At 38.6% G+C, this 13798-nt stretch overlaps 1 protein-coding gene across 2 annotated transcripts in view; it reads right to left on the reverse strand.

Moving 5' to 3' along the window:
• Nucleotides 1–1872: 1872 nt before the first annotated feature.
• Nucleotides 1873–13798, reverse strand: part of LOC149820390 (uncharacterized) — a 94039-nt gene continuing 82113 nt past the window's right edge. Inside the window, exons 8-11 of one of the 2 annotated variants that reach the window (XM_089983562.1) lie at nucleotides 4001–4206; nucleotides 3599–3762; nucleotides 3076–3214; nucleotides 1873–2259 (exon numbers count right to left, since the gene is read on the reverse strand). In XM_089983562.1, the coding sequence (XP_089839688.1) occupies nucleotides 3079–3214; nucleotides 3599–3762; nucleotides 4001–4206 (506 nt within the window). In that variant the 3' untranslated portion in view covers nucleotides 1873–2259; nucleotides 3076–3078. Of the gene's footprint in view, nucleotides 2271–3075; nucleotides 3215–3598; nucleotides 3763–4000; nucleotides 4207–13798 lie in introns of both variants that reach the window. The other variant, XM_089983563.1, reaches the window with a different exon arrangement.

The following is a 13798-nucleotide window of genomic DNA, read 5'->3' on the forward strand; positions in this document are numbered from 1 at the left end:
ACGTGAAGCTTGGAACTTTTGCACAGAAAACTATCTCAAATTAAAGTGGGTCGAGGACCAAGAAAATGGTCAGATTATGGTTGAAAACTCCCCTTTCATCCCTGGCCCCTGGCAACCACCAGGTAGGAAGGAAATTCAAATTCAGGTAGGAAGACGCTTGAGAGGTCAGCTTCCTCGCATGGTCTACACAGTTTGAGTTTCTGATGGCAGAGGTGTGATATGCCAGCTAAAAAAAATAGGAAGTGTGATTCTCTGTTTTCCTTCTTCCTCTAACAGCGGTGTGAATATGCCAGAAGAAAATGGGAAAATAGCAAGTAGATCTTAAGATTCGCTGAGTTTGATAATAGATATTTTGCCCTGCAAGCGTTATGTGACAAGATGAAGATAGCATATGGTATCATTGTTTGGAAATATGAAATCTGTCATACTATATTTACAATTTTAGTTTTTTTAAAGGCAAGCTGGGGTTAGGGCAGACCCCCAACGTCCCACCACAGGGAGGCGTGCACTGACAGCTAATACCAACCATGCAGAGCCCCCGTTGGTAGATATTTACAATTTTTACTGCAAGACTTTTGATGAAATGCGATGCTGCACCTAATAAATGAACCACGTGGTTTCAGTTCGCATATGGATCAAGCTTAGTGTAGCACAACTCCTTTCAACAAACCAAATGAAAGGACATAATTATGCAGCCAGATACTACCCAACACAAAATGGCCATGGTTTGGGCTTACATTCGCACTTGAAACCCCACAAGACGCATCTGGCCTACTAGAACAAATGTTCAGTACAGGTTGTCCATAGATATGGTCCCCGAGAGAGAGAGAGAGAGAGAGATTAGGGTCGGGGCCGGACCATCAGGCACTAGTGAGCATCAGAGCATATCGGGTCTGGTGGGAGCATCCCAGCCCAATGTCCACCCCTTCACCCGCATTGACCATTGCATGCCCGAAAACATGCACCTTTCCACCAGCTGTTGTTGGATTGTGTTAACAAAAACTAAACCATGATAATCCACAAGGAGCTGTTTAGATGTGCCCGCTTGTGTTCCACAATGCAATATCCCAGTTTTTACCTCTTTTCTGGATAAATGGACACAAACAGAGGACCACGGTATTGTCATGATACATGTCGTAAACAACCGTCACTCATATAAATACCCAGATAATAAACTATGACTAGATCAATTTGTTTGCGAAACAAATTCGCACATTTCCACCAGAAACAAGTTCCCTACTTTACAAACCAAACGCACTTTCCGTGTAAAAGAGAGGAGATCTAGGCAAAATAGACTCTAGAAAATTAATCCTAGCCTCAGAGTTGCATCTGACCTTCAAAATTTATCCTCTTGTTTAAAAGGTTATCTTGATAAACAAATCACTTCAGGAACAAACTGGTTTTTTCGTACGACTTGATGAGATCTTAAATGACCCCTCTTCCTTTGTGTTGACGAGCTGGATCTTAATCAGCTTTTGATTTGGCTACAAATCAACCGTACATTTGGCTGACCCATTCAAATTCACCCCCACCAGTCCAAAATCCTTAAACCTAGTCATAAACCGTCACGTCAGGGGCACATGGAGGCCCAATGCTTCTGGCTAAGATCAATGTTGCAAATATGACCCCCCATTATTTGAAATTTAACATTACAAATTCGTAAAACCCACAATATTTGTAATAATTCAAAACATATCCCTTTTCAGTGCATCATGCGATTACATGTTTAACCAAAATGTAATGCCTTTTAATCAGTCAAATGCTGCTATAGCCAATATAAATGGCTTAAAATTAGATTCAAAAACACCTAATTTGAAGTGGTTTTAATAATATAAATGCTGCCAACGCTAATATAAATGGTTTAAAGTTACATTCAAAACGCACACACAATTCTCATGTTTAAGAAGCGATTTTGTTAATATATCATGAGATTTTTCCATGAGGAAATACTGATGGCACAATAGAACACAGCTCTTAATCCGAAGCCCATGATTCCGAGAATGCAAAAGCTATATTCAACATCAGGGTCCCCCATCCACTACGCAGAATTTCACTTGTAGAAACAAATATTAGACTTGATATATACAATATTCCCTATCTACAGTGGCATTTCTCTCTCTCTCTCTCTAGGAGAAAAATAGATGGGCCATGTTCCGAGTAACCCTGACTTAGATAAATGAATGGTGAAATCAAACATGCAGAGAAGCGCTCAGACTACACCATCCTTCACCACAGGTCCACATCCGTGATTCTACAAAGCTGCACGCAGACTGAAAACCCATGAAGGAGAGATGCACACACACACACACTTATATATATATATATATATATATATATATATATATATATATATATATATATATATATATATATAAAGGATGTCATATCGAACACCCTTCTCATTCAAAAACAATCAGACGCACACATGCAAAAAACACAAAAAAAAAGACCTTCAGTGATGGTCAGCGATTGCCACTAAAGGGTCCAAATACGATGCACGGTGTGGGACCGCACATCTAAACGCTGTTCTGTGTTTCAGCCATTTGACCTTACTCTTTTGTGTGTGTGTGTGTGCGTGCATGTGTGTGTATAGGGGAATGAACACCTACCCAATAGAAAACCTCCCAAACCTACCCAATAAGAAACATTTATCGGATTTTTGTTTTTTTTTAATTCTGACCTTATAGATGTGATCTATGTGCTTGCTTTTATAGGAATCAGTTCTTGGAGCATTCAATTCTGATGCATGGATATGTTTTTATAAGGTTTCAAAAATCAATGGCCTACAATTTCATAAATTTTTGAGGGTCCAAATACCATTTTTCATCCAAAATGCATGATCCGAGTGTCGATTTGTAGTAAATCAATCATGTTGAACACATCTGTAAGTTCAGAATTTCGAAAAAACACCGAAAATCTGATAAATGTTTCTTATTTGGTAGGTTTTCTTTTGGGTATGTTTTCATTTTCCTATATATATATATATATATATATATATATATATATATATATATATATATAGAGAGAGAGAGAGAGAGAGAGAGAGAGAGAGAGAGAGAGAGAGAGAGAGAGGACCTTTTACTGCAAGTCATCTGCAATTTGTGAACTCCTTATGCCCCAAAAAGATCTTGGCTGCAACCTCTTGTTTGTTGCAGTGAATAGCCATCCCATGTTAGATCCACAGGTAGCACAGTTCGCAATGGTCCAAGCATACCTGAAAAACATCATTCACCAGTTTTCACCCTCAAAAATGGGAAATCGAAATAAATAACACACCAGAACGTTAACTGGCATTATGACAGTTTAGTTGCATGAACCTAGTACAAGTACTAGCCAACAAGGTCAAATTTATCGCACGGACACAACTATAAGCTATGGGACCTACCTATCTGATCTGGATTTCAAAAAATAGTAATATGTAAGAATATAAAGCATGAACTCAAAATGGAGAGACCACATAAAAACCAGTTGTGAAGGGTATTTTGATCACCCAAGAAAAGCAGTCCAGTTTTCATGTTTTTGTGGATGTCATCCATCTCAAACAATTGTAAAGGATCTCTTTTAGCTTTTCCACTAGAATCAGGAAATATGTTCGTACCCTGGAAACCAGCTGTGCTCAGTAACAGGGCCACCAAGAAGAGCTAAACCTTTTGTGTTGTTAAGGTTCATGATTTCATGCACATAGCCATGTGGGTTCACAAAGGCATTCAAAGGTCCATCTCTCGACATCACAACCATGTCACTGCGCCTGGCAATCAGAGTCTGCAATGCAGTCAACAATTAGACAACCACTGAACTATAAACAGAAATAGCCAACAGCAGAGTATAAAATTCAGTCAAATAACTTGGTCACAAAATATCATCGGTTCAAAAATACAAGCTCCGAGTGATTTTCATCTTGTTTATATTTTGTAAAATGCAGCAAATTATCTTACATTGAAAAGATTTTGAAATAAATCACTTGTGTTTAAAAGTGGAAAGTAAATATAAACTGCCTTACCAGGCAGTGTTTACAGCGAACACGATCAAAATGCTCCAGTAGCTGTATTTCCCTTTGCAATCTGTAGGAAATGCCATCTATCTCAAGCAGCTCTTGCCTTGTTGAGTCTGACACAGGAATTTTACTCCCGATAAAAAATGATAAGAAATCGGGTTTTCTGATAAGAGCAGCAATGTTAGGATGTCCAATAACTTGTCTCCACATGTCTGCAAAGAAATCTTGAATCATTAAACTGAAGGAAATCAAGAACAGTTTTAATGTTCATCCACTATGAAAGATCCTCCCTCTTAAATCACGACTTCACCATATGGCCTCGAATGCGATATAAAATCAGATCGAGTAAAACTACATCTGGCATGCTGAATCGTATATAGAATAGGTTGGTTTAGATCAATCCTAACCTGATGATTATGAATTACTTTCATTTGATTAGAAGATTCTAATGAACCATGATTCGAAGTAGAATTACCGATTTACACAAAATCTGTGCTATTTTGGACCACTACCATATTAAGCTTGTGGTGAGAATGGATTTTGTTCTAGTGCTCGGAAATAATATTTCAAAGCCTTCGTATGTTTTCCGTTGCTTGTGTGTAAGATGTTACTAAAAATCTTCCCCGATTGACCGAACGTCCTGCTATTGACACTTGAAAAGCTTTCAAGGTCGTGTTGCTTTGGTGAATCACTTGAGCTCTAATACATTTTCAGTGACATATAATGAGATAAGTGGAAATACAAATTACAAGTGATAACACTGTTAAAAGTGTAATATATATGTATATATATTTTTGTTATTTTAGTTTTTTATTTTTATCTTTATAGGTGTTTTTTTTATCTAGTTCACTAGGAACTATGATCGGTAATTTGAGAGACGGAAAATAGATTTAAATTGATTTTTGGAACCACCCTTATCTTTGGAACAAAAAATCTTGAGAATATTTTAAATCAAGTATTCCAGTGTTTTCAATTTTTAAAGAAGTTCCATCGGCCGTTGAAACATAAGACGATGTGGGCTTGGAATAGACTTTAGAAATAATATTTTTATGTGGTGTCATATGAAAAGAAGCACCGGAGTCTAGAATCTGAAAAAGGTGAATAATGTTTCGGGTCTGGATCCTGTACCAGACCCGAATTCCATTTTTGTATAAGTCTGTTTTTATTGTATGTTTTTATTTGTATCTGGGTTCGGATAATACACCAGACCCAACCTGAACCACTGTGTACACTTAAGTGTATTTATATTAACATTAGGTCACGGTTTCTATGATGAAGAAATCGTGAGCCGCAACCCCCTTCTCGTAACCTTTTCTCTCTCTCTCTCTCGTTTTCTCAATGCAGGGAAAAAGGTGGAATTCTAAGATGGTATCAAAGCAGAGATCTGCCTAAGGGCCGGAAAGGGTTCTCGTGAGGTGCAACTCGGCTTCTTCTTCTTCTTTCAGCGAGCCACCTTCATCTCCTTCAGTCGAACCCATCAACAACTCCTTCAACGAGTCCTCTCCATCTTCAGCTGAGCCCATCAATAGCCTCTTCAGCGAGTCCTCTCCATCTTCTTCAGCTGAACCCATCAACAACCAATCTGAAGCCCTCATCTCTTCTAAACAGGTTCTGATATTCAATCGAAATTTTAATTTTTTTTACCCCTTATCTACTCTTCTTCTTTTCTCCTCTTCTTCCCTCATTCTTCTTCTCTTTTATGAATTATACTATGCACCCACACCTCAAGTGGGTCTCTCTCTCTCTTGGATCTGAGGCTCACGTGAATTTTGTTCACGCTAATCCAAACCGTAACGTGAGTGGTTGTGTTTCACGTGAATCGCTGAAATTGACTCACGTGAAACACCAGATCAATCACGATTCCTGTTTCTTTCATTGATATTGCCTGTTTGATCTTCTTGGGTCCACCCTTCTTCTCGTACTTGGACATTCAAATATATTTTACTGTTCTGATTCTTATTTCTGCAAATATATTTAACGTGTGAAGGTGTTTTTCACACATCGTTGAATAGCAGTTCTCACAAGTTGAACCTGCGTTCCTGCATCCTCTGACTGATTCTGTCCATTTATGACCTTCTGTTTTCACCAAAAAAGAAGAAGAGGAAGGTTAGAATTTTTGTGGATACTTCAGTTGTTTCTAATTCTCAATGGATTCTTATCACTCTCAATCAAACCTTTCTTCAAGTTTTCTCAACCAGCTTGTTTCTGAAAAGTTAAACACCTCAAATTTCTTGATTTGGAAGAGACAAATTATTCCTTTCATAAGGAGTCAAGGCCTCTTAAATCACCTGGATGGAACCACTTCAGTCCCACCCGAATTTATCCCGAGAGAAGAAAAAGATGACCAAGGGGCGAGTTCAATCGTGTTTGTCAAAAATGTTGAATTTCTCAATTGGGAAAAGAAAGATCAATCAGTTGTTGCATACATCACATCAACTCTGTCTCAAGAGATTCTCGTTGCCATTCCTGACAATTGTACAACGCTACAACTCTGGGAATGACTGGTTCAAACGTATTCACAGGTTTCTCAAGCAAGAGTGGTTTTTCTAAAAAGAGAAATTTCAATTGCTAAGAAAAGATTCTATGACCATCATGGAATATTTGAACAAGATAAAGATTATCACAGACCAACTTCCAGTTATAGGGTGTGTCGTTAGTGATAATGACATGGTGCAACAAACTCTGAGTGAATTGGGATCTGACTACAATATGATAGTTACATCACTACTGTGCCTTCCTGTTCTTCCCACCTTCGAAGAGTTACGAGCCAAATTGATCCAGTATGAGATGACTCTGAAGGGATTCTCTGAAGAAACTCATAATCATCCAAATACTCAAGAAGTTTTGACCACAGGAGTGACTTATGGTAGAGGACGGGAACGAAGAGGACAAGGGCGAAATGGACACGGAGGGCGTGGTTTGCTTCCTACTCCAAACATGTCAGCTCATGCGCAGGGACCAAGATCCATTCCTACTTGCTTCTTTTGTAAGGGGCATATCAAGGCGAATTGTTGGCATAATCCAGAGAATAAAGGAAAGGGTCCGCAGACAGAAACCAAAAGAAAGTTCACAAATACCAGAGACAGTGGAGAGATTAAAGATTTGTTGATATCGGCCTTGTCAGAGTTAAAATTGAAGCAGAGTGATGAAGGCACATGGTTTGTCGATTCAAGGGCAGCCACTCATGTAACCGGCGATGCAGGTAAAATTTCTAACCCCATTCCTTATTTCGGAAAAAATAAGATTGTCACTGGAGACGGATCCCACCATCCTGTTTCTCATGTTGGAAAGACTGTCATTCCCATGTCACATTCCACTCTTACCCTTTCTGATGTTCTTCATGCTCCTGACATTAAGAAAAATATTGTCTCCGTCTCTAAACTTATTGATGATAATAATGCTTCAGTTGAATTCACTCCCTTCTCTGTGCAGGTCAAGGACCTACGCACGAGGGAAACATTCGTTGAAGGAAAGAGATGAGGCAACATGTATGTCTTTGAAGAAGCCCCATGTCATGATGTTCGCCCTGCTCACCTGATTTCGAAGCCTTCATTAGAGTCGTGTTCATCCTTTTCTTCTAGTGTTTTTAGTATCTCTGAATGTAATAAGCCATTCTTATGGCATAGTCGGTTAGGACATTGTGATAGTCATTTTATTGAGAAACTTGTTTTCAATAATCTCATTCCAAAAGAAAGTCGTAATGGGGATGAGAGTAGTCATAAATGTTCTAGTTGTCTTTCATGTAAGAGTCATGTATTGCCTTTTCATTCCATTAATAAGAGAGCTTCAAAACCTTTTAAGATTATTTGTTCTGATGTGTGAGGACCTGCCCCAATTGTCTCTGGGTCTGGAAGCAAATATTATCTAATCTTTGTTGATAGTTATTCTCGATACACTTGGATATATTTCATAAAAAATAAGTCAGAAGTCTTCTCTTTGTTTCAAAATTTCCTTTCCTTGGTCAAAAATCAATTTTCTGAGTCCATTCAATTTTTCTAATGTGATGGAGCTGGGGAATTCTTATCCCGTGATTTTATTTATTTTCTTCGAAATAACGAGATAGGAAGGAGGGTGTCATGTCCTCACACTCCTCAACAAAATGACATTGTTGAACGAAAACATAGACATATTGTTGAAAGTGCCATGAGTATGCTTCATGACAACAATCTTCCCATCAACCTATGGACATAAGTTTTTCATTCGGCCGTGCATGTGATAAATAGACTGCCCATGGTTGTTCTGGAAAATAAGTCTCCTTATCACTGTCTCTTTGGAGCTCATCCTAATTATCATGATCTGCGTGTTTTTGGATGTGTTTGCTATGTGCATATTGATCGGTCCCTGAGAAACAAGTTTCAAGACAAGGCCCAAAAGTGTAGGTTTGTGGGATACGCAGATGACTACAAAGGATATCGGTGTTATGATCCCACCAACAAACGTATCAGAATCTCAAGAAATGTTGTCTTTGATGAACAAAATTTTGATGACAGAGCTGATGCAACGAATATACCAACTAAAGTTTATTATCCTTGGTTGAGTTCAGAACTTTTTGCTGGCTCCAATGAAGCATGTTCATCAGATTGTGTGCAGCAAGAAGAAGAGATGTCTGAGAACACCGAGACGTCGGGGCCACAGAATTCAGAGAAAGTACCGGGCATATACAAAGGCATTGTCTATTCTAGACAGAGACCGACAACATCAAGTCATTCAGATCATGTCTTAGTCAACAATTTGAATCCTTCTCACACTCTTGAGGTCAGAAAATCAAGCCGCATACGACATCCCATTGACAGATGGATTAGCTATAACAACTTCTCCTTAGATCTTCAACTCTTTTTAACTGCTCTCAATAAGGAAGATGAGCCCACTATGTACTATCAGGCAGCCACTTCTACCAAGTGGGTAGAAGCCATGAATGATGAAATGCAAGCTTTGCATGAATGTGGAACTTGGGAAGTTGTTCCCAGACCACCTGACAAAAATGTTGTCGGATGTAAATGGGTCTACAAGATAAAGTACAAGCCAGATGGAACCATCGAACGATACAAGGCAAGGCTCGTGGCAAAAGGATTCACTCAAGAAGCAGGGCAAGACTATGATGATGAGACCTTTAGTCCAGTTGTAAGAATGAGAACAATTCGAATTATTATTTCTCTGGTTGTTGAACATGAATGGAAGTTGAGTCAGCTTGATGTAAAAAATGCTTTCTTGCATGGGGACTTGAAGGAGGAAATGTACATGGAGCAACCCCCTTGATATCAAGAACAAAATTGTAAAACTCATGTGTGCAGGTTAAAAAGAGCTATCTATGGTCTGAAGCAAACATCTCGCTCTTGGTTTGACAACTTCTCACTAGAGATTCAGAAACATGGATTTTCACGTTCCATGCAGGACCACTCATTGTTTATTTTCAGAAGTCAGACTGTGACCACTCTGTTATTGATATATGTCGATGATATTGTTATCACAGGAAACTCTGCGGCCCACATTCAAGAAGTAAAAAACTTACTAGGTCAGAGGTTCAAAATGAAAGATCTTGGAGCTCTACGCTATTTTCTTGGTGTAGAAATTGATAATCAGGCTCATGGATTGACACTCACTCAGCACAAGTACACCGTAGATGTTCTCAGCAAGGCAGGCATGAAAGACTGCAAACCTCTGGGAATTCCGAGCGTGCTTCATCAAAAACTTAGCGCTCATGATGAAAATTTGTGTGACGACCCCACTAGGTATCGAAGCATAATAGGAATATTACAGTACCTCACATTCACTAGACCTGATATTGTTTATTCAGTCAATCAAGTGTCTCAATTTATGCATGCGCCACGTACTGAACATATGTAAGCCGTCAAGAGAATCCTTAGATATCTGAAAGGGACTATTGGGGATGGATTGACATACTCACCACAACCATATGGTAAAGATGATCATAGACTCACTGTATATTGTGATGTAGACTGGGAAGGAGATCCTGATGAACGAAGATCTACATCAGGACATTGTGTCTTTATTGGAAGAAATTTAGTCTCCTGGAGCAGTAGAAAGCAAAAGGCTATCGCTAGATCGAGTACAGAGGCTGAGTATAGATCTATGGCTACTGCTACTGCCGAAGTCACATGGATCAGACATTTACTGACTGAAGTAGGAGAAAAGATCTCCCAGACTATCTTGCTATGTGACAACCAAAGTGCTATAAACATGTCATTCAATCCAGTACATCACAGTCGTGCTAAGCACATTGAGATTGACCAACAATTTGTGAGACAGAAAATTAAAGAAAAAGAGATTGAGCCTGAGTTCGTCAATACTGAAAGACAAGTTGCGGACCTATTTACGAAAGGGTTAACCAAGGATCGTTTTTGGTCGCTTAAAGGCAAGTTGTGCATGGTCCATAACCATGATCAACTTGAGGGGGGGTGAAAAAGGTGAATAGTGTTTCGGGTCCGGATCCTGTACCAGACCCGAATTCCATTTCTATATAAGTATGTTTTTATTGTATGTTTTTATTTGTATCCGGGTTCGGATAATACACCAGACCCGACCCAAACCACTGTGTACACTTAAGTGTATTTATATTAACATTAGGTCACGATTTCTATGATGAAAAAATCGTGAACCGCAACCCCCTTCTCGTAACCTTTTTTTTGTCTCTCTCTCTCTCTCTTTCTCTCTCTCTCTCTCGTTTTCTCAATGCAGGAAAGAAGGTGGAATTCTAAGAGAATCCACATACTTGGAGGAAATGATGATGAGGCAATGGCGACACCCGAGGTAGAGGAAGACTTAAGAAGATGTTGAAGTGCCTACGAAATTTGATTAAGAGCATCTTTAATGTCTCCTCCATTATTGTTCAACTCGTCTTTCTTTGGAACGGTTTCACCAACGAAAGCCACTTTTCCCTTAAGCTTAGGGTAAACCGATCTAATATGTCTCCGTTCGTTAAAATAGTGACAAGTAACACCCTTTCTAAATCCATTATTATAATTGGATCCATTTTTGGCAAAATGGGGAGGCCTATAGGCTTTTACATTTAATCCCAACCTAATAACAGCCAAGATTTCATCATTTTTATGAGTCATACTAAGACGAGTCTCCTTTTGGCATACTTCGGCAAGGGCATCTTCAATAGGTAAGGCCTTGCTCCTATGAAGAAGGGATGCCCTTGTTCAAATTCCGGTATAAGACCGTGAAGAAATTGAAAGAAATGTTCTTTTTCAATTTGTTTTCTTTTCATTTCAATATCTTCTGAAGCCACCCACTTGGGCTCAAGAAGAACAAGCTCATCCCAAAGGAGAGACAATGCACTAAAATAGTCGCGGACACTCATGTCCCCATGTTTATTGGATTTATTTATTTTTTTACAATAGATTCTTTTGAGTATACATACCCTTAAGGAAGAACCAAACTTCATTGGCTTTTCTAAACTTAGCAATGTTGGCACAAATTTTTATGTCAACATTGTTCATGAATCACGCACAATAATAGCGTTAATGTGGTCTTCACCATCAAGATCTTTTTCAACACCACCTTCAATTATAGTGAGCTTCAATGTTGATTCAAGAGAGGTTCCCGTCACGAAGCCCCAAAGTTTCTTTCCACGAAGATGATTCTCTATAGTCGATGCCCACATCAAATAATTCGAACCATTGAGCTTAACGGAGAGCTCCACCCTTGAGTCGTGCTCCATATTGAAGAAGAAGGTAGAGATGAGGAGAGAGAACGAACTTAGGTCACAAAGGAGCCTAAGAGAAATCTTCCAAGATCACAAGGAACCCAAATGGCTTTGATACCATGTAATGAGATAAGTGAAAATACAAATTACAAGTGATAACACTTAAGAGTCAATAATGGACAAAATATCACAAGCACATAAAGTGCAAATACACAAACCCACTAAGGGAAAATGCCAAAAGGCAAAAAGAGAATAGTATTATTGAGAATAAGTAAGAGAACATTAATACAAAAATAAGGGGGAACAACCCCTTTATATACAAAATGAATGAGGTTATAATGGTGGGGTCCCTAATGGAACCAAAAGGAAAAAAAATAAAGAAAAGAAAAAACAAAAAATAAAAAAAGTTGTTTCATAAAACAACTTTTGTTATATGTGAAAAGACCAAAATACCCCTATCGGGTACTTTGGAATAAACAATATATATATATATATATATATATATATATATATGGAGCTAGACCAGTGAGCTATTATGCTTTCTTCAAAGGATGGCTACTTCCAAGCCCACCTCCTAGTTGTCATCACTCTTGAGAGGCGGTGGTTTATGTTGTGGCGGATGACAGCGGTTCGAGTCCGCTCATCTCCGGCACGTGATCTTAGCCGAAGGTATATGATAGCACCAAATTGCATTTATATATATATATATATATATATATATATATATATATATATATATATATATACATATATGGAGCTAGACCAGTGAGCTATTATGCTTTCTTCAAAGGATGGCTACTTCCAAGCCCACCTCCTAGTTGTCATCACTCTTGAAAGGCGGTGGTTTATGTTGTGGCGGATGACAGCGGTTCGAGTCCGCTCATCTCCGGCACGTGATCTTAGCCGAAGGTATATGATAGCACCAAATTGCATTTTTCCGATTCAGCAGTTTGATCTATGATTTATCATTCATGGACGGTGATAAGATCCTTCCATTTAGCAATGCCCTAGCTATGTCACGTGAGGTGAAGAACCACTGCTTCCTTTTTTAGACACCTTATCTGATTATAAGATCTTCCAACACCACCCTCCACCCCCCCCCCACCCCACCCCACCCCCCACCCCAAAAAGATGGGGAGAAGAAATCTTGAATCTCCATCTTACTGGTTATCTCATAGAATTGTGCTCTTCCCACTGCTTTGGTTAGCATGTCCGCCAGCTGAAATTGAGTTCGAACATGAATAATCTAAAATTCTTCAATTTCCACTGTTTTCCTTATAAAATGACAGTTCATGTGTCAATGTGCTTTGTTCTCTCATGTTACACTGGATAGATGCAATTTGCATGGCTGCTTTGTTGTCACAATAAAGCAAGATAGGACTCTCGATGTCTTCCCTCAACTCTATAAGCATAGACTTCATCTACATCCTTTCACACATGCCTTCTGCAATAACCTATATTCAACTTCTGCACTTGACTGCGAAACTACTAATTGTTTTACTCTTCCATGATACTATGTTGCCTCCTAGGCTCCTAGCTATATAAAATAACCTAATGTTGACCTTCTATTCTCAAGAGCTCCCGCCCAATCTACATTTGTAAGACCTCAAGATTCAGATGCCCATGGTTAGAATAAAGAATTCTTTTTCTAGGTTTTTGCCTCAATTATCTTAGAATCCAATATATGACATTTATATGTGGGTGCATGCATAAAACGACTCACTACTCCAACTGCATAGGATATCAATAAATTTTCCTACCAATCTTTGATAACTTCTAACATCCTCATATTTCGTCACTAGGTTCTCCCAGCTTGTGATTTTTCTCAATTGGACTGTCAATCCCTTTGCATCCAAGCATACTTGTTTCTTTCAACAAATCAAGTGTATATTTTCTTTGTGTGATATAAAATCCTATCTTGGATCTCAAAACTTCAATTCCCAAGAAGTAACACAATTGCCCAAGTCTTTAATGTCAAATTCTTTATGAAAATACTTTTTTAGCCTCATGATTTTCTCTTGATCATTTCCTATAATGACAATATCATATGCATACACAATGAAAGAAATTTGTGTCTTTCCCTTATAAAAGAGGGTGTGATCACTTACACTCCTGGTATAGCCAAATTGGATAAT

The sequence above is a fragment of the Nuphar pumila genome, chromosome 12, assembly GCF_984573655.1.
Source record: "Nuphar pumila chromosome 12, dmNupPumi1.hap1.1, whole genome shotgun sequence".
NCBI classification, from domain to species: domain Eukaryota; kingdom Viridiplantae; phylum Streptophyta; class Magnoliopsida; order Nymphaeales; family Nymphaeaceae; genus Nuphar; species Nuphar pumila.